Source organism: Sus scrofa, chromosome 12, assembly GCF_054392235.1.
Source record: "Sus scrofa isolate SSC_HxYL_T2T_F1_AM1 chromosome 12, Sscrofa_HxYL_maternal_Yorkshire_Landrace_v2.0, whole genome shotgun sequence".
In the NCBI taxonomy this organism is placed as follows: domain Eukaryota; kingdom Metazoa; phylum Chordata; class Mammalia; order Artiodactyla; family Suidae; genus Sus; species Sus scrofa.
Window position 1 is genome coordinate 51,178,113 of NC_139394.1, and position 21,865 is coordinate 51,199,977.

At 58.0% G+C, this 21,865-nt stretch overlaps 1 protein-coding gene across 4 annotated transcripts in view; it reads left to right on the forward strand.

Moving 5' to 3' along the window:
- Nucleotides 1-21,865, forward strand: part of ABR (ABR activator of RhoGEF and GTPase) — a 185,991-nt gene that overhangs the window by 156,762 nt on the left and 7,364 nt on the right. For all 4 annotated transcript variants that reach the window (NM_001435386.1, NM_001435388.1, NM_001435387.1 and 1 more), the window contains 3 exon segments: nt 20,697-20,756; nt 21,034-21,143; nt 21,717-21,856. In NM_001435386.1, the coding sequence (NP_001422315.1) occupies nt 20,697-20,756; nt 21,034-21,143; nt 21,717-21,856 (310 nt within the window).

Sequence of the window (21,865 nt, forward strand, 5' to 3'; positions counted from 1 at the left end):
CAGGGTGGCCTGCTTCCTGTGGGATGGGACGGGGAAGGCTGGGCGCCGCCCGCTCACACCCTTGGAAGCAAGAGCCGACCTGCACTGGCTTTGGGGCCAAGGTGACCCAGGAAACACCAGCCTGACTGACTGGGTGAGATAAGTGTTATCCTGTTGTAAGGCCACCAAGGGGAGGCCCAGCAGCACATCAGAGGCCCAGAGTTTTCCCCAGCCAGAGAGAAAAGTAGAGATAAGACAGTGAGTTTCAGATCCAGGGCTCTGACCTGGAAGTTTCCTTAAAAAGCCCCTAATCTCCCTCTTCCACACCCACCTGCCCCTCTGGAGCGGGGAGGAGCTGCGGCCAGTGGCTGTGCTCTAGAGGAATAGCTGTTGTCATGGGGACTGTCCATCAGAACTACTCTGGGCCCAGCCCCTTGAAAGGAGGACCAGTCTTCGGGGCTGGGGCATTTGGGGTGGGGGGGGGGCGCTGAAGTGCCCCCAAGGCAGGGAGGGTGGACAGAAGCCGTGGGAGTAGGTGGGGTCCCATAGCCGCCCTTCAGCCAGAGGCCTCTGCTCCCTGCTTCTGCTCTGAGCTGGCTGGGGAGACTTTGGCATCAGGTTTCATTTAGAAAGAAAGGGGTGGGCGTTTCCTCTGCTTGAAAACAATTCATTGATGACCACTTGTCTGGTCCAAGCTGTTGGCCAGGTGTGGATACCAGGACTAGAGAAAGGAGGTGGTTGCAAAAGGAGTCCACGGTGACCAGGCAGGATTCACACGGGTTCCCTGACTCCTAGGAGCTTTCTTCCGTCGCTTTGGAGCTCAAGTTGGGTGGAAAAGAGTTGCTTGATTTTAGGGAAAGAGAACAAAGCAGGTGGCTCCACAGACCCTGACCTCCTTTCAAGCCCTCCTGCCTGAGGCTGCTGTGTTCTCGGGGTGTGGCCTGGGAGGCCCCTGGAGGGCTCTGCCCACCCCTGATCCCATCCCACACGGCCTCCTTCACCTCCCTCGTCCTGGAAGCAAGAGCAGACAAGCCGCCAAGGGGGTCTGGGTGTCAGTCTGGCCCTGAGTTAGGTTCTTGACTTGTGTGGGGAGGAACAGACCTATGTGTGGCGGGCGTGCTCTGCCTACTCTGACCCTGGTGGTTTTGGTTGAGACAAGCAAGATGTTCCCAGAGGCTCAAGTGGATTTTCCACCCTTTTTTGTGACCAAATGTGCCATGAGAATCACAAGGGGTTGCTGGGGTACCACCGGGATGGTTCTGCAGCAGATAAGCTCTGTGGCTGTCTCGGCCTCTCCAGCCCACCTAGAACCACCACGTACCCCTGAGACACCAGCCTGGGGTGGCCAGGCAGAGTGGAGAGCGAGGCCGTGTGGGGAACAGCGTGCTTTGTGCTGTGCCGCGGCTTGGCCAGGCGCTGGGAGGTGGGAGGGTCGCAGTCCACCTTGAGCCAACCAGGTTGGGCTGCACAGCAACTACCTTTTCATCCCGGTTGCCTCCGTCCCAGCAGCATGCACACCTTGAACCCTCAGCCCATCCCGGAAGCTGCTCCCCAGCCCTGCTCTAGGTAGCCATCGAAAGCCACCAGTAGCCACTTATCTGCAGAGTTGAAGCTTCAGGGCTTAGAGACCTGCAACCCTGTGCACAGCTTTTAGCAGCAGGGCCCAGACCCAGGAGTCCTGGCCTGGACCACCTGCAAGAATCTCCAGTTGCTGATACATATCTCCTTGGAGGGCAGGTCAGTGGTGGGGTGGCCAGGGCTCAGTTTGGAGTGTCACAGCTCAGAGTGAGCGGAGACCTGTTCAGGTGCTCCCTGACTGGCCTGTGGCGGGTGTCTAGTCAGGAATGAATGAATGAGTAAATGAATGGAAATGTAGCCTCGAGGTTCCTCTCTGCCATTGGCTACGTGGTGACTTTAAGCAAAGTGTTCCTGTCCCCAGGCCACAGGCCTAGAACATAGCAGATGCTCAGAAAGTGTGGATAGGAGTTCCCATCGTGGCGCAGTGGTTAAGGAATCCGACTAAGAACCATGAGGTTGCGGGTTCAGTCTCTGACCTTGCTCAGTGGGTTAAGGATCCAGCATTGCCGTGAACTGTGGTGTAGGTCGCAGACACGGCTTGGATCCCCAGTGGTTGTGGCTGTGGCGTAGGCCAGCAGCTACAGCTCCGATTCGACCCCTGGCCTGGGAACCTCCATATGCCGCAGGAGCGGCCCTAGAAAAGCAAAAAGACAGAAAAAAAAAAAGTGTAGATGGAAAGAGTTCCCATTGTGGCACAGTGGCTGATGAACTAGGAACCATGAGGTTGCGGGTTCGGTCCCTGGCCTCACTCAGTGGCTTAAGGATCCAGCATTGCTGTGAGCTGTGGTGTAGGTCGTAGACGCGGCTCGGATCCCGCGTTGCTGTGGCAGCTACAGCTCCAATTAGACCCCTAGCCTGGGAACCCCCATACACCATGAGTGTGGCCCTAAAAAAGACCAAAAAAAACCCCAAAAAAGTGTGGATGGAAGACTGTAAACGGGTCTCGCTTTCTGGTTCTCTGACGATCTCTGCCCTTCCAGCCCACAGTGTGGGTAGGAGGGGGACAGAACAAGGTAAGCACACACAGCAGAAAGGCAGGGACTCTAGAGCCGGTCGTCATAAGGGGACTCTCCCACCCCTCCTTTCTTAAGTTCCCTGGAATGTGCCAACCTCCCCGCCAACGTGAGCTCCTCTGCGTGGGCCCCAGGCTCCCCTGCACTGCCCACACTGCCCACCCCGCTGGTTCTCTCCCAGCCTGGGTGCAGTGCCTGTCTCTGGGCAGGAACCACCGTGGGTTTCCTTTCTGCAGCACCCCCAGCCCCACACCCTGTCTGCTTGCGGCCACCACGCTGCTGTCCCCTGGGTCTGTGAAGGGTGTCCTTGGCACCCCCTGACCATGTCCCTCCTGGTCCTCTCCTTCCCCCTCTCTGGGTGGCCCGTGGGGCTCTCCCCCTCCCCCTCCCTCCCAGGCTGTCCTTGCTGGGGTGCCTGTGGCCCGGGTCTAGCTGGCTGCTCAGAAACCCCCTTTCCTGCCTTAAAGTCATTAGGCTGAAGCGCAGGGCACCAGGGTTCTAGTCAGGTCTGACGGGAAGACAAAAGTCGCTCCAGTGGGGCAAAGCGGGTTATTTCAGAGAAGTAGCAGCAACATCCCAAGTTTCTGAGAAAGAGCCTTTCTCCTCGTGGGCGCGGGCTGGAGGATTTGTCTGGAAGCTGTCCCCACCCCCAGCTGTCACCAAGACAGCACCAGTGGCAGTCCCCGCCTCTCCCACCCACACAGCTCGGGCTGCATATATTCCCCGCTGACCTTTTTTTCCCTTCAGCGATGACACTGCTAATCACTTTAGCCTGATGTTGCCTCAGTCACAGTCGTGCTGGGTGGCTGGTCCCCGCCAGCCCAGGTGTATGCTGCTCCCTGGGTATACCCCAGGGTCCTGCTGCCCATCGCCCCATGGAGAGCCCCTCTTGTTCCTCTGGCAGAGAGCCTGCGGAGGGGACGAGGGAGGATGGGACAGTCTACAGGAATGTTTTTAATTCCAAAGGCAGCGACATCTGTTCATGTGGGCCTTCCCACCCAGGCTCTGTTTACCCAGACGGGGCCCTCGCACGTCCTCAGAGGCCGGCCCTGCCAGGTGTGCTGGGAAGGACAGAGGGGGAGGGGTGCGCTTACTTCCTGGGTGGCCAGGACAGCCTGAGCCCACCCCATCCAGCGAAGCTGAGGAAGGGTCTCTGGGCTGGAGGGACCAGAACTCAGATGGCTGCTTTTAAGGAACTTGCTAGGACCATTAGTCTTGCACAACCCCTCAACGCCCCCCTGCAGCCTGCTTCTAGACCCCTGCTTCCAGGAAGGAGTGAGTCAGGCTTGGGGAAGAGAAGGCAAATCTGTACTGTCCCTAGAGAGAGCCCCCAGCCCGCAGGGAGGAAGGGAAGATGAGCATCTCAAGGGAAGAGCCTCCGAACAGCTACCCATCTGCTAAGGCGCTTATGTCACCATGGAGACCAGTTGGCTATCTTTCATCCAATCAGAGCTGGCTTTACCCAGACAAGTGTTGAGCCTGGGGTTCCTGAGATAGACAAGTGTAGAGCTTTGGGAACAGGATCTGCAGTGTCCCCCTTCTCCCACACAGCCGGAGGGGGGACACACCTTACCTAGCATCCCCCAAACTGCACCCTGTGGCATGTGACCCAGATACAGGGCAGAGAACCTTAGAAAGCCAGCGAGGGGCCAGCTCTGAAGTTCACAGCTGGCAGTGCCCAGCATGGACCATGTGTCTGCAGCAGGTGAACATAGTCAGCAATTATAATGGCACCTTACCAGCTGGTTACACAACCAGCACTTGCACGGTAGCTGAGAGATGCAGAGCAAAGCTGGGGAGGGTGACCTTTTTCTACAGCTCTTCTGGCCCATGCCAACCTCCCCACCTTCTCCAGAGAGCCTTCCTTGATTCCCTCTGGCTAGAAATTTTCTCTCCCTCTCAATTTTCATAGCATTTGATCTCTGGTGTTCTTGTGGCTCAAGACTGAGTTTTTGGAGGGCAAAGATGAGGCTGTCCATCTGGGTATGACGTGTGGTAGGTGCACATTTGGCATATGCCAGCCACACGAGTGCTCTTCTGCTTTCTGGTAAGAGGTGTTTAAGCCTTCTTCTCCTCTCCTCTCCTCTCTTGGGCTGTCAGCTTAGCCAAGCATGGGCTTTTGATTCATCTTTGTGATTCTTCAGCCCCTTTCCGGGGCCGGGCACATAGCCAGGCCCGCAGTCAGTGCCTCTTGAATGAAGTGACAGGGATGAAGAGGCGAAGGCTCATGAGTGAAGCCGTGGGGGAGACGGGTTTTGTGCAGCTGGGGGAGGAAGCTGCCAGCCCCTCACGAGGCTGGAGGAAGACTCTCCAGAGGGGGCACCCAGGTGCCCTGGGAGAGCAGGTAAGGTGGAGGGCCAAGAAGGGTGGCTCAGGCCCCATCTGAGCAGGGCACACAGATGTGTCCCTGCCTCAGTGGGTCTCTTCCCCTCCCCCTCAGGTGTTACTGGGAAAGCAGTTTTGACTCCATCGCCTTTAGCTGCAGTGGCTTTGGTCCACTTTGGCTCAGGTATGAGGAGGCTCTGGGCAGGCTTGGCAACCTAGCCCTGTCTGGGCTATACAGAAGCGGGTGTGAAGTGTGGAGCCCCGGAGATGAGGCTGGCCCAGCACCCTGCAGGGGCCACTCGAGCCCAGCAGAGTCCCAGGACCCTGCCTCCACCAGCCAAGGAGAAGGCAGTGCAGGACCACACTGGGATATCACTGTGGAGAGGGCACGGCCAGACCTCTGTTCACGGCCCGGCCTAGCCCCATCTTGAGTAAGCGGCTTTCAGACATGTCCCTGCCTCCGTGGGTCTCTTCCTCTCCCCCTCAGGGGTTACTGGGAAAGCAGTTTTGACTTCTCTGTACCTTTAGATTCCTCAAATGGAAAACGGGGGTGCTAGGATGTATTTCCTGAGGTTGAAGTGAGTGAGTTAGCTCATGAGGGTTAGTGTGGTACCTGTCACATAGTAAACTCAAGTGACAGGCCTTCTCTTGCTATGACCAGATCTTGGCTACCTCTGCGGTGAAGCCCGCCCTTCCTCCAAAAGCACCAAGGGCTCTGATGTTAAACCCCAAGACCAGTGCGCTGGTTGAGATCTGGCGGGAGCATTCCTGATGCCACGGGCTGCTTCTGGGCCCCATCCCACCTGCCCTGGGGCCCTGACCCAGCTCTTTTCCCTGAATCCAGAGAACCAGCCACACTTCAGTGAGACCAGTGGTGGTGAGCACCAGGGCCTTTGGAGGAAGCTCGCCGTCTGCTGTTCTGTGACTTCAGGCGAGACCATCACCTCCCTGCCCCCCCGCCCCCCGCCCCGTCCTCACAGCTCTAAAATGGGGGTGGTAACACCATCACAGAAGTCTCATTGAAGTGAGGCTTCAATGCGAGTGGGTATTTGAACGCCCTTTGCGCGGACCCGGCTCATGGTTGGCACTTCAAAAATACTGGTTCCTCACCCCCACCCCCATGCCAAGCTCTGCAGGGTGGGACGTCCCGGTGCCTATGTGTGGACCCCAGCCACCTGGGTTCAGGCCTTTCTTTCTCTGTTCTACAAACACCAGACTCTGAGCTGTGTTGTTACCTTGCGAAATGAACATTCATCACCTTGAGGGTGGAGAACAAGTTCTTCCTTCTCCAGCCCCGGGTGGCTGACCGCCCCTTGTCAGTGCATGTCCTCTGCTGCACCTTCTTTGGCTTTTCCGGTGGTGGCCGGGGGGCTGTGGTTAACAGTGGCCGTGGGAGGAGTACAGATGCTGGGCATCTGTGACCAGTGTCCGGCTGGGCTTTTGCTCCAGTCCCTGGAGAGGGCCTGAAGTGGTGGAGTCCCTCCCTCCCCGTCTGCTAAAGCCCAGGGGGCTGCCCCACGCGGTCCGGCCCTGTCACTGAGCTGGCATGGAGGGAGGTGTCTGGGCAGGAGTTGGGGGTAGGGGAAGCAAAACTCCAGGGCAGCACTGGACAAGGGCAGCTGTGGATGGTGGGGTGCAGCTCCTGCCCCTGAACCGGGACCCCTCTGGACCCCCTCTGGCCTCCCCTAGCCTCCCTCAGACACCCCAGCCCCAAGGAGCCCTCTGGTGGGGAAGGGGTTAACCAGGGCTCTAGCGGGGAAGGGACTGGCCGGTTTCGCTGCTTGTCAAACTTTATTTAGTAAGGGCTGGAAGGAGGGCCAGCCCGCCAAGAGTTAAAAGCTGGAGGTGGGTGTTTGGAGGGGGCAGCCTCCAGCGCCTCCTTTGAGTCACTTCCTCCGGTGGGGGCGGGGGCTCCCCGGCTGCCGCGGGCGGGCGGGCGGGCGCTGCGCGGCTCTGGGCTGGCATCCCGCTAGCCCGACGGGGACCAGCCAGCCGGTGCTGCTCCCTCTGCGGTCTTGGCGGTCTCGGGCAGGGAGGACGCGGAGGGAGGAAAAAGCAGAGCCCCGCACCATGCGCTGTCCTGCCCGGCTCCTCGAGTGACATTCCGGGCAGCTCGGCTGCGCCCGCGTCTGCGCCCGCCCTCCTCCCCTCCTGCGGGCTCCGACCCCGGCGCCTCCCCGCGTCCCGGAGCTGAGCTGGCCCCGCAGGCAGGGGCCGGGGAGCCGGCGCCGCCGCTGCCGCCGGCATGACCGACGTCCTGCCTCAGCCCGACTGCAACTGCAGCCTGCAGGCGATGTGCGAGCCCCTGGAGCGCTGCTGCCTCGATCCGCTGGAGGAGCCGGGGAGCAAGCGGCCCCCCAACACCGGCGCGAGGCTCTGGGGCCGCGTGCGCAGCAAGCTCCTCCGCCAAAAGGTGCCCGTGGGGCCGGAGGGGGTGGCCGAGAGGGCTGAGGGGGACGGGGGCTGCCAGCCTTCTTCAGAGCTCGTTGCACCTCCTGCCGCCTGATGGTGGGGTCCTAGGACAGAGGCTGGGGTAGGCTGTGGGCTGGCTCTAAGTGGCCTTAATTTGATGATTAATGCCACCCCACCCCCGACCTCGGCTGCTTCCTCTGCATCTGTCCCTGTCTCAGAAAGAGGAGGGTGTCTCCTGTGGGAGAGGATGTCTCTACCGGCAGGACCGTGAGCAGAGGCGTGTCCCCTGGGCCTCAGTTTCCCCTCTAGCGCCCAGCCCAGGCCCGCCCGATGCGGCCAATGGTCTCTGTTAACAGCTCCTTTGCTGAGGGACCTCCAGCGGCCACCGCCACATGAAGTTTCTTTGTAGGGGTTGTGGGGAGGTGGCGGTGCTGAGTCTGGGGGCTAGAGGTTGCCTCTTCAGGGACCACCCAGAGGCCAGATGGCCCAGGGCCAGCCAGGCACCGGGCAACTCCATCAGTGTGCCAGGGGTTTCCTGAGCCAGCGGGCAGCTCAGACCAAGCTGTGCCAGGGCAGACTGCCTGTCCGGCCTGCTGCCCCAGACCTGGGTGGGGATGAAACTCTGAGATAGAAGCTGACTGTCCTGCAGCTGGGCAGGCTGCCGTAGGGCTGGCTTTGGGCCCTGGCATCGGATGTCTGAGGAAGAGCCAGGCCAGAGCCTAGCACACAGTAAGCGCTTGATATCTGTACACCAAACTAGCTGTCCATGCAAAGTGTCCCAGGGTGCCTGTCCTGGTTGCACCTCTGTTTCCAGGTAGTGATGAGGGAGGCTTTGGCTAGTCCGTGTGGCTGGAGGGGATTTGCAAGCCCTGCTGCGGCTCAGAGGGGGGACTCTCCACACAGGCCCTCCACACACCTGCCAAGAGGAAGCGATCTTGGGGCCATTGGCTCCTTTTCTAGTTTTATCCTCTGCCAGTGGGCTTGACTTCCCAGAGGTGACATCAGCCCTGGAAAGTGCTGGGCAGGGCAGCAACTTGAGCTGTCCTGCATTGGCCCTTGTGTCACCTTCAGCCTCTCTAGGGACCAGACTAGCAGAACCCTGCTGGCCTCAGCTGCTCCCAGAGCCCCTCTGCTGAGGCAGCTGTCTGTGGCGGCAGCACGGAGCCATCCCTTGCCTGCTCCCCCCCCACTCCTAGCCGCTGCTGAGGCCAGCAGCCACCAGCCCAAAGCTCATTGTCCATTTCCAGACCTGGAGGTGGGCAAGAAAGTGACCCACCGGGTTCCTGGCCCAGAGCCAGCCAGAGTCCTTCGGGTTTACCTGTCCCTTTGCGGGGTAATGGTGGTGGGTGGCAGGTGGCAGGGGTGGGGCAGAGGTCAGTTTTTAAACCCTGAAACTCCCAGACTTTCGGTTCTTTTCCTGTGCATGAGCGACTAACAAAACCAAGAAGTCACTTCAGAAATTCTTTTGTCAGCTTTGCCTCTGGTGGTATCTGCCAGCTCTGTGTCTGATGGCACTCTCTGGACAAGGGTGGCGGGCCAGCCAGGCGCGGGCTGCTGAGCTGATTGGCGTCAGCGCAGCTGCAGGGTGGCTCTGGTGCTGAGATGCTCTGTGTGGCAGGTGATTCAGTCCCCTAGCCCCTGCTGTGTGACAAAGCATGTTGGTGTCACAGACATCGTGGGTGACAGAGGGACTTTCATGCACCCAGCTGTGCCTGGGCTGATGGGTGAGCCGGTAGGCATGTGGAGCCAGACCCACTGCTCACCTCCCCTCTTTCTCCAGCTGCATTAACCTATTTTTTTCAGTGCGGCAGGCTCGCTGCCAGACAAGGAGGCTGGGATCAGGCAACAGCTTAGGTGGGTGGGGGAAGGGTGCCAGGTACTGCCCGGCCTGGCAGGAGAGGTCGCCTCATTAACTCCTCATGTAACTTCGCCACAGGGATTCCAGGCTCTAGGCGCTGAGACACCTGTGGCCCTCCTGCTCCCATTTAACTAAAGCTTCGTGAAAGGCTGGAGGGGGCTGCACGTCACTCATCTGGGGGCCCTGTGCAGGGGCAGGAGAAGCTGCTTGAATGGAAAAAGCCTCTGGTCTCAGGAGTCTGCCCTTGCTGGCAGAGGGGAGGCACAGACCACTCACAGGCTGTCCTTTGGGTCCTCCGTGGGGGGCTGTGTTTGGGCTTGTGCTTGTCCCCGGGAGAGTCCCGGGACTGAAGCCTCGCTCCAGCCTCCGGCTTGGCAGTCAGTGTTTTGTGCAAGCGTTTTGCAGAGGAGACACGTGGCATTTGCGTTTGTGGGTTCTGCCAGTGCTCTCAGCATTTAACTTCACATTTCTGCTTTCCTTTTCCTTTTTTTTTTTTCCTTTTTGGCTTTAAATCACAGTCAAGGGGACCAGGCTCAGTGCCTGCTCCTCCTCCCATCCTGCCTGTTCCTAGATCTTTAGATTGTACTATGGAGAGAAAAGGGCTGAAAGAAGAATCTCCTCCTCTCCCCCCAGAAGTGTCCAAAGGTTTTAATGGGGTCGCTTGAGCCAGAGAGGCTAGGAGGAGCCCCGGGAGGCAGAAGCCAGGCCAAAAGCTTTAGGGGTGGGGGCAGGATGTGTCATCCACGCCTCTACTGTCACCCTGCTGCCAAGGTGAAGACGTCTTAACCCAGACCAGGCCAGATACTGGCCAGAGGTGGGACTCAGGCTGAACCTGAGGCTTCAGGGGAGTGGGGGAGAGTTGAGGGCAGTTCCTGACGACCGGGCTTCTGATTCAAGGGGCTGCTCTATGGGCCTGAGAATTCCCCCCCTCCAAGGAGCGTCTCTCAAGAAGCTAGAAGTGGGCAAGGGGAACCGAGATGTTTCCTGCTGAGCCGCAGAACAGCCTGGCTGTTCTGTGACGGGGTTTGCTCCCCTCCTTCTAGGGAAAGTCACAGGTGCTACCCAAGGAAGGACAGATGGGGAGCCCTCTTGGGACCACTTGTCTGGAGAAGCTTAGGGTTTAGGAGGGTTGCTTTCTTTGTCATCTTCATTGCAACCGCAGGACCGCTCCCAGCCCCTCCCCAAGTCTGTCATTTAACTTGATGGTTCTTCCGAACAGGTGGGACCAAGTACCCAAACCATGTACGTGTCAGCCCTTCACTGGCTGTTTTAGGCCTTGAGGGGACAAGGGTGCTGGGGTATAGAGAGACGTCTTGGGCTCATTTACTTCGTAATCTAGCTCTGAGCATCTAGATCTTGAAACCTGAGCCACCAGACCTCCACCCTGGCTGCCCACCGCTGTGCCCTGCCCCACCCCCGCCCCCCTGCCACCTTATTACTGGAGTGAAAGGACCTGCCTCCTGTCTTCACCTTTCACGTGCCTGTTCACACCCGTAGAGCAACCCCTCGCCTCTAGGAAAGGGACAGCAGCACCTGTCCCTACAGGGCGGGGACCCCGCGGCCAGCACATTTCCTCCTGGCCTCTGTGGGCCAGAGCAGTGACCAGGCTAGAGGCTTGGAAGGGGGCTGTGGAGCTCCCCCTCCCCGTGCTCCTGCAGCCACTGTGCCCCCCTCAGCACTGGCACACTCTCCAGAGGGAGAGGACCTTACTCTGGGGCAGGTGGTCTTCCAGGTGGTCTCCTGGCCCCCAGCGCTCATGCTTCTCCACTAAGCCGGCTCCCGAGAGGCCTGTTTGATTCCACCAAGCAGGAGACTTTGAGTCCCACCCAGGCCCAGAGCCACACCTGCACAAACTGTACACTCTTTGAGAGAGGGTCACAGATCCCAAGGGAGTAAGCCCTGCACTAACTGAACTTGGCAAGTGGCTGTTTCTTGGTGCCTGAGGAGGTTAAAAGAGGCACCGGCCCTCCAGTATCTCTGTGGCCACGGGTAGCTTGGCCAGGCTGCCGTGCTAGGCTTGGTGCCCCAGCTTTTGGATGGCCCCAGAGCAGGGGGAGCTGAGCCTGCCAGTCAGAAGAGCTCCCAAGAGATCAGTGCTGCCCCAGCTTCCGTGGTGTGGGACTGTGCAGAGGCAGTGAGGCCGCAGGAGCAAAGAGCCCAGAAACTTCTGCAGGTGCTGGTTTGCGGGAGTTGCCAGGCACTGGTCCAGGCGCACACATCTGGAAAGGCCTGCCCTCTGCCCAGGTGGCTGGGAGCTGAAGCAGGTGCTCTTTTGGCTTCCTTCTCCCTGTGCAGCCACGCTGCCGGTGGGAGGGGTGTCTGTATTCTGACAGCTCCCTAGCGCCCAAAGGAACACACATCCCCATGCCTGGAACCTGCCTGCCCAGTCCCTGGGAGAAAGCCAGGGTCATTCCTGGATCCCAGTGGGCCTTAGACTAAGGCGCCATTGTCGTTGGTCTCCGAAGAGGGGCCTAGAGCTGCCAGGGGGGATTCTGCCAAGAGGCTGGGAGGGCCCTGTGGTGCCAAGGTGACTCTCCTGATTGTGCTTTGGCTGAAGAGAGTGGAACTCATGCCTGAGCCAGAAGCTGGAACCATCTCTCTCCTGGGCAGTGGGCACAGCCAGAGCAGGGCAGCCGCAGCTCCCCTTCCCATCAGCCCACATGCACCCTCCGTGCTCTGGCCTCCTCCCCCTTAGGCTGGTGCAGCCTAGGATGCCAGAGAGGGAAGGGCACCGAGCTGGGAGGCAAGAGGCCTTTTTCTAATCCTGAGTCTGCTGTCCTCACTTGCTGTGTGACCTTGGGCAAATCTCTCCACTTCTCTGGTTCTTTGGCATTGGTGTAATAATGAAGGAGCCGAACAGGATGATCTCCTAGATCCAGTTCATGTGACGATTTTGGCCGTGTCTCAAGATTCCTGTGCTTAAGCCTCAAACTCTCAACATGCTGGGAAGGTCCGGGTGGGAGAGGTCCCAGGGCTGCCCCTGGGCCATGTGTTCAGGAAATGTGTTCAGCCTCTCACTGAACACAGGAGAAGAGCGAGCAGGAATGCGGGGCTTCCTGATCCTTGGCCTGAAAGAGCCCTGGCGGGAAGGCATTGCTTTCTCCGTCCTGCATGTCCCAATTCGTTCGTTTGGTCTCTGAATGTTGACGGGGCATCTGCATGTGCTGCACATTCCAGAGGCGGTCCGGGCACAGGGTCCTTGCTGTCATGGAGCTTTCCATCCATAGAGGAGTCAGATTACAAATAAGACCATTTCATGCTGGACAAGAACTGAAAGGCAGATGAAATTAGGTAACACATTCAAAAGTAAAGTGCAGGGAGAGGCCTTGCTTGAGGAGATAATTCTGAACTAAAATTTAAATGACAAGAAGGATTCTTGAAAGATCCAGGACAGCGCATTCTAGACAGAGATGAAAAGCCTGGAGCCTGAATGACCATGCTATGTTCGGAGGCAGACAGAGCCCACATGGAGCACAGGAAATGACCTTGGATGGACTGGCCAGTGGCCTTGCAGGCCCTGACAAGGAGTTCAGCTTTTAATCTAAGGCCAGTTTTAGTGATGCTGGTGTGTTTTGAGCATGTACCTGAGTATCAGGCATCATTCTTAGTTCGGTGACAAACCACGAGGTGCTGTTAGGCTCAGAGGGACACAGATGAGGTCACATGAATGGCTTAGCACAGGAAGTGCTCTTGGACCTCATGCCCTTTGCCAGGGCGGAGGCCCAGGGCCTGTTCGGGTCTGTGGCTGTTTGTTTCTTGCTTGTCTGGGTAATCGTGGAGCCTACTGGGGTCGGGGCTGCGTGCCCTGGGTGGGGAGCTTTCGGGGGTGTGGAACCCAGCCTAGCCAGCGGTGCACAGAAAGGGGCCTGCCAGTTGCTTTTCATGACATCCAGAGAACGTGAGAACCGGGCACTGGGGCCTGGGAAGAGTCCATGAGAGGCCCTTCGGAGCGGCTCAGACCACGGGGCGGCTGTGCCTCTCGTCCTCACCAGCAGGCTCTGTGCCCAGACAGCGTTCCTGGCCTGGGCAGGCAGGATGAAGTCAGCTTCAGAGAAGGACTGTCACAATTCTCACCGCAGCACTGCATGGCCACAGGGAGCTGGCCGAGGCCACCGTGGTCCTGACGGCCCTTGGCCTTCCCACGGCAACAGCATGGAACTGCCTGGTCGGAACCCGGTTCTGGCCTCTGAGGTCCCCTGCCCTGCAGGGACGGGGCCGCTGGGGCTGCCTCTGCGTTGCGTTTGCGCTGACTGGCTCATTTGCCCCAGAGTGGCCCTGCGCCTGTTGGCTGGTGGCCCTGAGCTGGGGCAGGGCAGCTTCCTGGCTCTTGGTTTGAGACCTGGTTCCAGGGTGAAGAAGGCCTCAGGCGGGGCAGGCAGCGGAGGGCGGCCACCCTGGGCCTGGGGCGATGTGCCCCCTCTGAGCTGTCTGCAGCTGTGCTGGCCTGCGGCCCAGGGGGTGGCAGGCGCAGGGCAGGCCGAAGCCTGGAATGCAGAGCAGAGAAGGCAGGTCACAGGGGCTGCTGCAGGGCGGCACTAACCTGGCTTCCATAAAAGCCTCCTTCAGAGCTGCTAAACCCTTTCCATATGTGGGCCTGGGAGGTTCAGCGCGCCAGGGGGAGGGGAGGCAAGCTGGGGCCAAGTGGTGGCACCGTCCGCACAAGCCTGTTGCCTGTCTCGGGACTGTCCTGGAGAGGGTGCCTGGCCCCGCAGAGCGAGGCCAGAGGGGCAGAGCTTCCTTGGCCTTAGGAGGGTGAGGGGTGTCGGCCTCTGGCAAGACGGTGAGTTTCCTGGGCCTGAGTGCCTGAGCTAGAAGCCAGGTCACAGGCCACCGCCGCCCCCTCCACTCTGCCCTGCCCCTCTGTGAGCATCTCTCAGGCGGCCACGTTGACAGACTCCTCCAGGACTCTTGGCAGCGCCCTGCTTGTTCCCCCTGCTGCCAGCCCGACCATGCCTCTCACGCCTGTGGTCGGCCCCAATGACAGGCTGGCTTTGGCGCCTCTAGGGGACCCCGCCCAGAGCATGTGGAGCACTTGGGGGAGGGCAGGGGAAGGCCAGCCAGGACCGCCACCGTGGCCGCTGCCCAGGGAGCCCCAGGAAATGCACCCCCGTCAGACGGCCTGGTTGCCACGGCCCAGTGCTCAGCCTCTGGCAGGGTCCCCAAAGCACAGTGAGACACCTCTGCCTTCTAGTCAGTGTCCTGTTCACCTGTCGGGGTGACAACTTGAGTTGTGCCAGTTTACTTCACTTGGTTTTTCTTAGCCTTCAGAACAACTCTGGGCCTCAGGTGAAGTCCATGCCACTACCCAGGCCAGGCCCTGGGTTCAGAAGGCCAAGGGGGAGTTCCCATCGTGGCTCAGTGGTTAACAAATCTGACTAGGAACCATGGGGTTGTGGGTTCAATCCCTGGCCTTGCTCAGTGGGTTGAGGATCCGGTGTTGCTGTGAGCTCTGGTGTAGATCACAGACAAAGCTCGGATCCCGCATGGCTGTGGCTCTGGAATAGGCTGGCAGCTACAGCTCCGATTAGATCCCTAGCCTGGGAACCTCCATATGCCACGGGAGTGGCCCTAGAAAAGGAAAAAAGACAAAAAAAAAAAAAAAAAAAAAAAAAAAAAAAAAAAAAGAAAGCCAAGGGTAGAGCAGTGCTAAGTAAGAGAAAGGGTGGGGGCCAGGTTCCCCTCGTGGTGCAGCAGAAACGTATCTGACTAGCATCCATGAGGACGCAGGTTCGATCCCTGGCCTCACTCAGTGGGTTAAGGATCCAGTGTTGCCATGAGCTGTGGTGTAGGTCACAGACACAGTTCAGATCTGGTGTTGTGGTTTAGGCTGGCAGATACAGCTCCGATTCAACCCCTAGCCTGGGAGCCTCCATATGCCGCAACTGTGGCCCTTAAAAAAAAAAAAAAAAAAAGAACAAAGAAAAGGGTCCAGAGTTCCCTGACGGTCTAGTGGTGAGGATTCTGCACTTTCACTGCTACCGTGGAGCAGGGCCCGAGAGGGGCAGGAGGCCACAGGATGTCAAGGGTCATGCCCAAGGAGGTGGTGCCTCAGGACCCCTGGGGTCTGTGCTGTGACAGTGACAGTCTGAAGGGGCTCAGTGCCACAGGGCCGTGGGGACTTGGGGGCCCAGGTGAATGCAGTTTTCCTGGGTCCCTGTCACCTGGGGAGCCCCCATGTTACATCCCAGAGTCACAGTGCCTCTGCTCTGTGCCCTCCCCCACAGGGATGCTAGCTGCCAGTCCTGACGGGTTATCCCCACGGCCATTGACAGGGCCTCCCCAGCCTCTCCCTGTAGCTTAAAGGTGGCCATGCAGCGCCCGCAGGAGGGGCAGCAGCAGAAATCGCCAGGAGACTTTGGTGCGAGCTGCGTGGCAGAAGGTGTGTGGGATTGTGGGAGGCTCTGCCCGCCGCTGTCAGAAGGGCTGGGCTTGAATGTAGTCTCTGTCACCTACTTGGGGGAGCAGGGAAGGGGTCCCCAGACTCACCAGAGCCTCTGAAATCCCAAGCATTTGGAGGCGGCCGTAACAGCCCTCAAGCCAGAGAGAATGTTGGGCTCACCTGCCCCAGGCTGGTGAGAAAGGGGCCAGAGGAAGGCCTGAGAGCTCCAGAGAGGCCCCCGAGGACAGTCCTGCGCCACGGTGCCACCCCCTGGAGAGTGCTGGGGTGCTCAGGGCACTCTCCGGGCACTGGGTCCGCCACCCTCTCAGCCCCTACGAGGCTGGGAGCCCATTTCCCACCCTCCGTGTGAAGCTGCTGAGGCCCAGAAGAGCGCCGCCTCCCTGCACCTGCCAGATTCTCTGAGATCTGGGCTCCTCACCTGGGGCTGCAGGGCTCCCAGCGGGGACCTGGGGGTTCTCTAGTGGCCATCAGTCCCCGAGGGCAGCTGTTTCTCCTCAGGCGAGGGCTGAGGGTGCAGCCAGGGCCTGAGCAGGTCTCCGTGTAGAGGCGAGAGGGTGTAATTGAGCTGTTCCCAGAGGCTGCGTTAGGCCACTCGTTTATGACTTTCTCCAGGATGTTCTTCGTCTCTTCTGTCTCCTGCCTGTGCTCCTTCAGTGGGGCGTTTTTGTTACCTGTGCGGTGAAGGAGGGGCCCTCAGGGTGGGGTGGGGGGCCTCTCTGCAGCCCCATCTTTCTCCCTCCCTCAGGTGACCTGATGTCCCCTGGTACCTGGTGCTCTGGCGGTGGGGTGGCACCTCTCTGGTGGAACTGGAGGGTGAGCGGTCAGGTGTTCTGTCCACTGCTGGCCAGGCCCAGGGTAGGGGGGCTCCTTCACCCCAGAACTAATCTAATCAGGAAATAGCAGAGTCCACATTTCCCAGGGTTATAAATCACTACAGCAGTTCAGACAGCATCGTCTCTCTGGAAAATGTGCCATGTCCCTCTCCACTCCGCACCCTCCCTTCGCTGTATTTAAATGACATCCTGAAATAGACTTGGTTTCTGGAGGCTGCTGGCCTCCTGGGAGACAGCACTTCATTGTCGGGGCGCCAAGGGGCTGGGCAGGCCCTCACCTCCCCGCCACCCCATGAGGGCACCAGGGCTGCACCTGCAGGAGGGCATCTGGAATAGGGTGGGGGCAGGACTGGCAGTAAAACACGACTGCTGCTTTACCCAGACCTGGCCTCTGACAGGGTGAAGGGACAGCAGGCGGTACAGGGGACAGGATCCTGGTGGAGCAGGGAAGCAGAGGGTGACTGAAGATTCTGGAGGCCTGGAGTTATCTGGGAAGTTTTTCTGGAAGAAGCAGGGCTGAGACTGGGCCTTAGCATCAGGACTTGCTAAGGTCCTGTCTCAGATGCTCCCAGGAAGACAGAACAAAAGCGATGGGGGGGGAAGGAATGAAAGAATTGGACTGGAGGCAGCCTGCCAGCATGCAGGTCGGCCTGTGGCGCCAGACTGTGGAGGCCTGATGTCCCCTTTCTGGATAAGTAACAGTCACAGCCACTGCCTTGTTGCCAAGAGGTGCGAATGCCAGGCTAGGTGCTGTATGCGGGATCTTGCAGGTTTGGCAGAGGTGAGTCAGGGAGACCTGATTTTGCGCCCCAGCTCTCACTTCCTAGATGGGTGGCTCTGGGCAAAGTCCTTATTCTCTTTAAGGCTTGGTGTCCTCATCTGTAGAACGGGAGCAGCTAGAAAGGCTTACATCTCGGAGTTCCCGGTGTGGCTCAGCAGGTTAAGAACCAGACATGCTGTCCGTGAGGATGCGGGTTCAGTCCCTGGCCTCTCAGTGGGTTAAGGATCCGGCGTTGCTGCAAGCTGCAGTGTAGGTTGCAGATGCGGCTCAGATCCCATGTTCCTGTGGCTGTGGTGTAGGCCAGCAGCTGCAGCTCCGATTCGACCCCTAGCCTGGGAACTTCCATATGCTGCAGGTGAGGCCCTAAAAAGAAAAAAAGAGAGAGAGAGAAAGGTTACGCCTCACAGGCTTGTTGGGATTATTGACTGAGATGCTGTATGTAAGGCGTTTGTCATAGTGCCAGACTTACAGGAAATGCGATCGCTGTTACTTTTTTTTTTTTTTTTTTTTTTTTTATAACAAGTGAGGCAGGTATGAACCCCTCTGTGTGAAATTGAGATTCCAGGTTAAGTGACTTGCCCAGAGTCACACAGTTGAGTGGAAGAGCGAACATTTGGACACAGATTGGTCTGATCTCAACCCCTGCACTCTCCCTACCTGGGCGGTGTCCACCTGCCTCTCCAGGACCAGGGAGGGACCACTAGCTCAGTCCATAGCAGCTGCCAGGAGGGGCCGGGTCGCAGGAGGTTGGGCAGGTGAGGGGCACTAGGAGCCAGGACCACAAATTGGCCTGGGGCTTATGCAGATGCCTGGAGAGACCCACATTAGCAGGGGGTGGTCCTTCCAGAAAGTGTGCCCAGATTGGCATCTGCCTCAGTCCACAAAGAGCAGGGGAGAGCTCTCCAGTCCAGGCGCTACTGCTGGAGGACAGGGCTGGGGACAGCTCCCAGGGCCTGTGCGCAAGACCCAGCATTCTGGAGGGACTGAGGAACAGAAGGAGCAGCTTGTGCTACAGCCATGCTGAGCGTTTGGACAATGTTTAGCAGGGGAGGTTTCAGGGGCCTAGGAGGACTTGGCCCCAAGCCTCGTGGGACAGAGCGTTTGCCAGCCTGGCGAGTCCCACTCGGTTCCCTTGTGTGTTCGTGGAGGTGCCGCTGGGGGTGCTCGGTCTCTCCATGCCATCTCCCTCTGTCCTGTTTTCAATTCCGTCCCTCCTCCGGCTGAAAGCTGTGCCTGGCCCCAGATCCCATCGGAGGCTTGTGTGCCCAGCCTCCAGCTGGTGTGTGGGAAGGACTTACCTCGAGCTGTAAGAAGCCCCAGGGCCCAGCCCCTCTCTGGTGAGGGGCCGGTTAGAGCAGCAGTGCCTGACTGTGGTGCAGGGATGTTCTGGGGTCTGGGGGCAGGAGGGTCTTAAGGGAATCGGCTTGCAGACCCCCAGTTCCTGTAAGTGCTGTTGCCGCAAAGCAGCCCCCAGAGAAGGGCTTACACCACCACCCCTCCCTCTGCTGAGGAGCCCGAGGCTCCCTGGAGGGCCCTGGGTGGCAACAGAGGGACGCTTGGTGTGTTGGTGTAGGAGTTGAGAAGGTAAAAGACTAATGGCTGCATTTCAGAGCCTTTCGCAAGTCACATGGTTTCCAGTTCTTTCTTTCCACAAAAGTGATGAAAATGGTCAGCTGAGAGATCCTTAAAACGCTGATAATAATAGGAGCTCCCTCGTGCATCGCTGGTTAAGTTGCTGGCGTTGTCACTGCAGCAGCGTGGGTTCAATCCCTGGCCCAAGAACTTCCACATGCCACGGATGTGGCCCAATAAATAAGTAGATAAAAATTAAAAATAAGGTAAATATTGATAGTAGGTATATATGCAACTTAAGGCAAATTATGAGGAAAGAGGTTAAAGAATTCCAAACATTGCTATGATAAAAATGTTTTTAGCCCCATCTACTTAGTTATGGGAACAAGATGTTTCATCCTTTACATCTTTAAAAACCAAACCAGGAGTGGTGCAACGGGATTAGGGGCATCTGAAGTGCCAGGATGCAGGGGCCTAGGAGGACTTGGCCCCGGCACAGTGGGTGAAAGGATCCAGCATTGCCACAGCCGTGGTGTAGGTTGCAACTGCGGCTCGGCTCTGATCCCTGGCTCAGGAACTCCATGTGCCACAGGGTGGCCAAAAAAGAAAAACAAAACAAAACAAAATAGCACTGATGCTAAAACCCCATTTCACCCTAGAAAAAATACTATTCCTATATATACATGAACTAAAACAGAAAAATTGCCCTACTCATTATGAGATGCAATTCCACCAAAATGCTCCTTTGCTGCTGAATATTTCTTAAAATTTGTAATGTGTTAGTTAACTATGATTGTGTGCTACTAATCATTGTCATAACTAATCCAGAATATGCTTTGAACATTTGGAGCCTTATGGTCTAAGGAAAGTTTTCATTTCCATTTATACAGATATTTTTGTTGAAGCAAAATATAATGGGGGAGGAATAAAAGACTTTTAAAAAGAAATACAAAGTAGGACATAATTATTTGGGAGAAAGAAACTAAAAACACAAATTCAAGGAGAAAAAGAAATGTTGCAGGGTTTCTCCAAGGGCAAGAAGAACTCGTTTATGTATTTTTTAAATGGATGATGGCTGGTCTCCAGTCCCTGTGGTATTTGGATTCCACTGAATACATTTAAAAGAATGACGTCACAGTTTTATTTTAAGATGTAAATATTTACGTTATTCTGGAAATTATATTCTCTGCAGCTATTTAAATTTGCTCTGGAAATACTCAGATGTTCACTTAAAAATGTGCAAAGGCGTGCACTGTTTTTCAAAATTAGTTTATGCAGAGTTCCTGTCGTGGCGCAGCGGAAACAAATCTGACTGGAAACCATGAGGTTGCGGGTTCAATCCCTGGCCTCGCTCAGTGGGTTAAAGATCCAGCGTTGCCCTGAGCTGTGATGTATGTTGCAGACGCGGCTCAGATCCTGTGTTGCTGTGGCTGTGGTGTAGGCTGGCAACTGTGGTTCTGATTCAACTCCTAGCCTGGGAACCTCCATGTGCAGTGGGTGCGGCCCTAAAAAGACAAAAAAAAAACCCCAGAAGTGGCAGAAGTGGGATTGAGACCCAGGGCTCTTCATGTCCACATGGGACCACCTCCCACACCCCTCCAATGTGCAGGGGCTAAATCCCTTCCTGTCGACTCTGATTCAGGCAGCTGAGCAAGCTGCTTTCAGTTTATGGGCCTTGCTGTCTGCCATCCATGAAACGGGGTGATAATACGCATCTCCTAGGGTGGGGTCAGGAGTGAACGAGATGTGACGGCTGAATGTGCCTGAGAAAGTCGGGGGAGCCCTTCTCTAGGAAGGGCTGATGTTAAGATAAGCATCAGCCCCCAGTCCTGTCTTCCTGACTTTTAGCCAACCTCTGAGCAGTTGCAGACCAGCAGGCAGAACGCTGGCTTGGTCTCTGAGCTGTCATCTCTCTCTCACTCATGTCCTCTTTCTTTCTCTGCAGCTGGATCCACAAACTGTAGAAACCAAGAACTGGCACACAGATGTGATTGAGATGAATGGGGTGAGCCCGGAGGGACAGGAGGCGTCGGCGCCGTGGGTGGGCAGCCCAGGCCCTGGCAGGCTTGGGAGGGGGCGGTCCTGCCCCTCCCCCCCAGCCCAGGCCCCCCCCTCCTCTGCCTTCCCTCTGCACCCTTCCCCTCCCCCCCCCCCACAGGTGTTTCAGGGAGCCCTGGAGGGTAGAGGTGGCCCTTGTGTGCAGTCTGGGGGGGCCCTGTGTTGGAGGGGTGCTCCTCAGGCACTCATGCTCTGGGGGATGGTGCCCGCCTCGCCCCCGCCAGATCAAAGTGGAATTCTCCATGAAGTTCACCAGCCGAGACATGAGCCTGAAGAGGACCCCGTCCAAGAAGCAGACCGGCGTCTTCGGCGTGAAGATCAGTGTCGTGACCAAGTAGGTGCTGCGCCCGGGCTCCCTGCCAGCCCCACCCTCCAGGCCCCTCGACAGTCACCCTCCAGGTCAGCCGTCACAAAGGCCAGTTTGGAGGGCACGAGCAGCCCGCAGAGGTGTGTTCTCTGCCTCCAGCAGTGCTTTAGAAATAAAGGAGCCAGCACTTAAACATTGGGAGCTGCAGGTGAAAATCCCAGGTGCTCAGCTCCCTGTAGTACGTGGAACACCTGACAGCCTTCATCTCCCGGACCTGGCCCACCCGCTCTGGGGGTGACCTGCTGGGTCCCCCGTAGCATTTGAACCTGAGCCCTCTGCTCTGAGGAACACTGTTTCTTCAGGCTTTGGATTGATTTCCTAGCGTCCTTCCGCCTTTGTCCCCTGCTGTCCCTTGGCACACGGGTCTTGGGCAGGCTGTGGGGGCGGTGGCATGGCCTCTTTCTCAGCCCTTTCCTTGCCCCCATCTCCTGATCAGAGGCCAGCGCCCTCCAAGGCCAAGGCCGGCAGGAAGGGCTACCTGTGGCTCTCACTGGGGGGCTTCCCTCCCCCCTCCCGTCCCTGACGTCCCCTCCCCCCCAGGCGGGAGCGCTCCAAGGTGCCCTACATCGTCCGGCAGTGTGTGGAGGAGGTGGAGAAGAGGGGCATCGAGGAGGTCGGCATCTACCGGATATCGGGGGTGGCCACAGACATCCAGGCGCTGAAGGCCGTCTTCGATGCCAGTGAGTCTG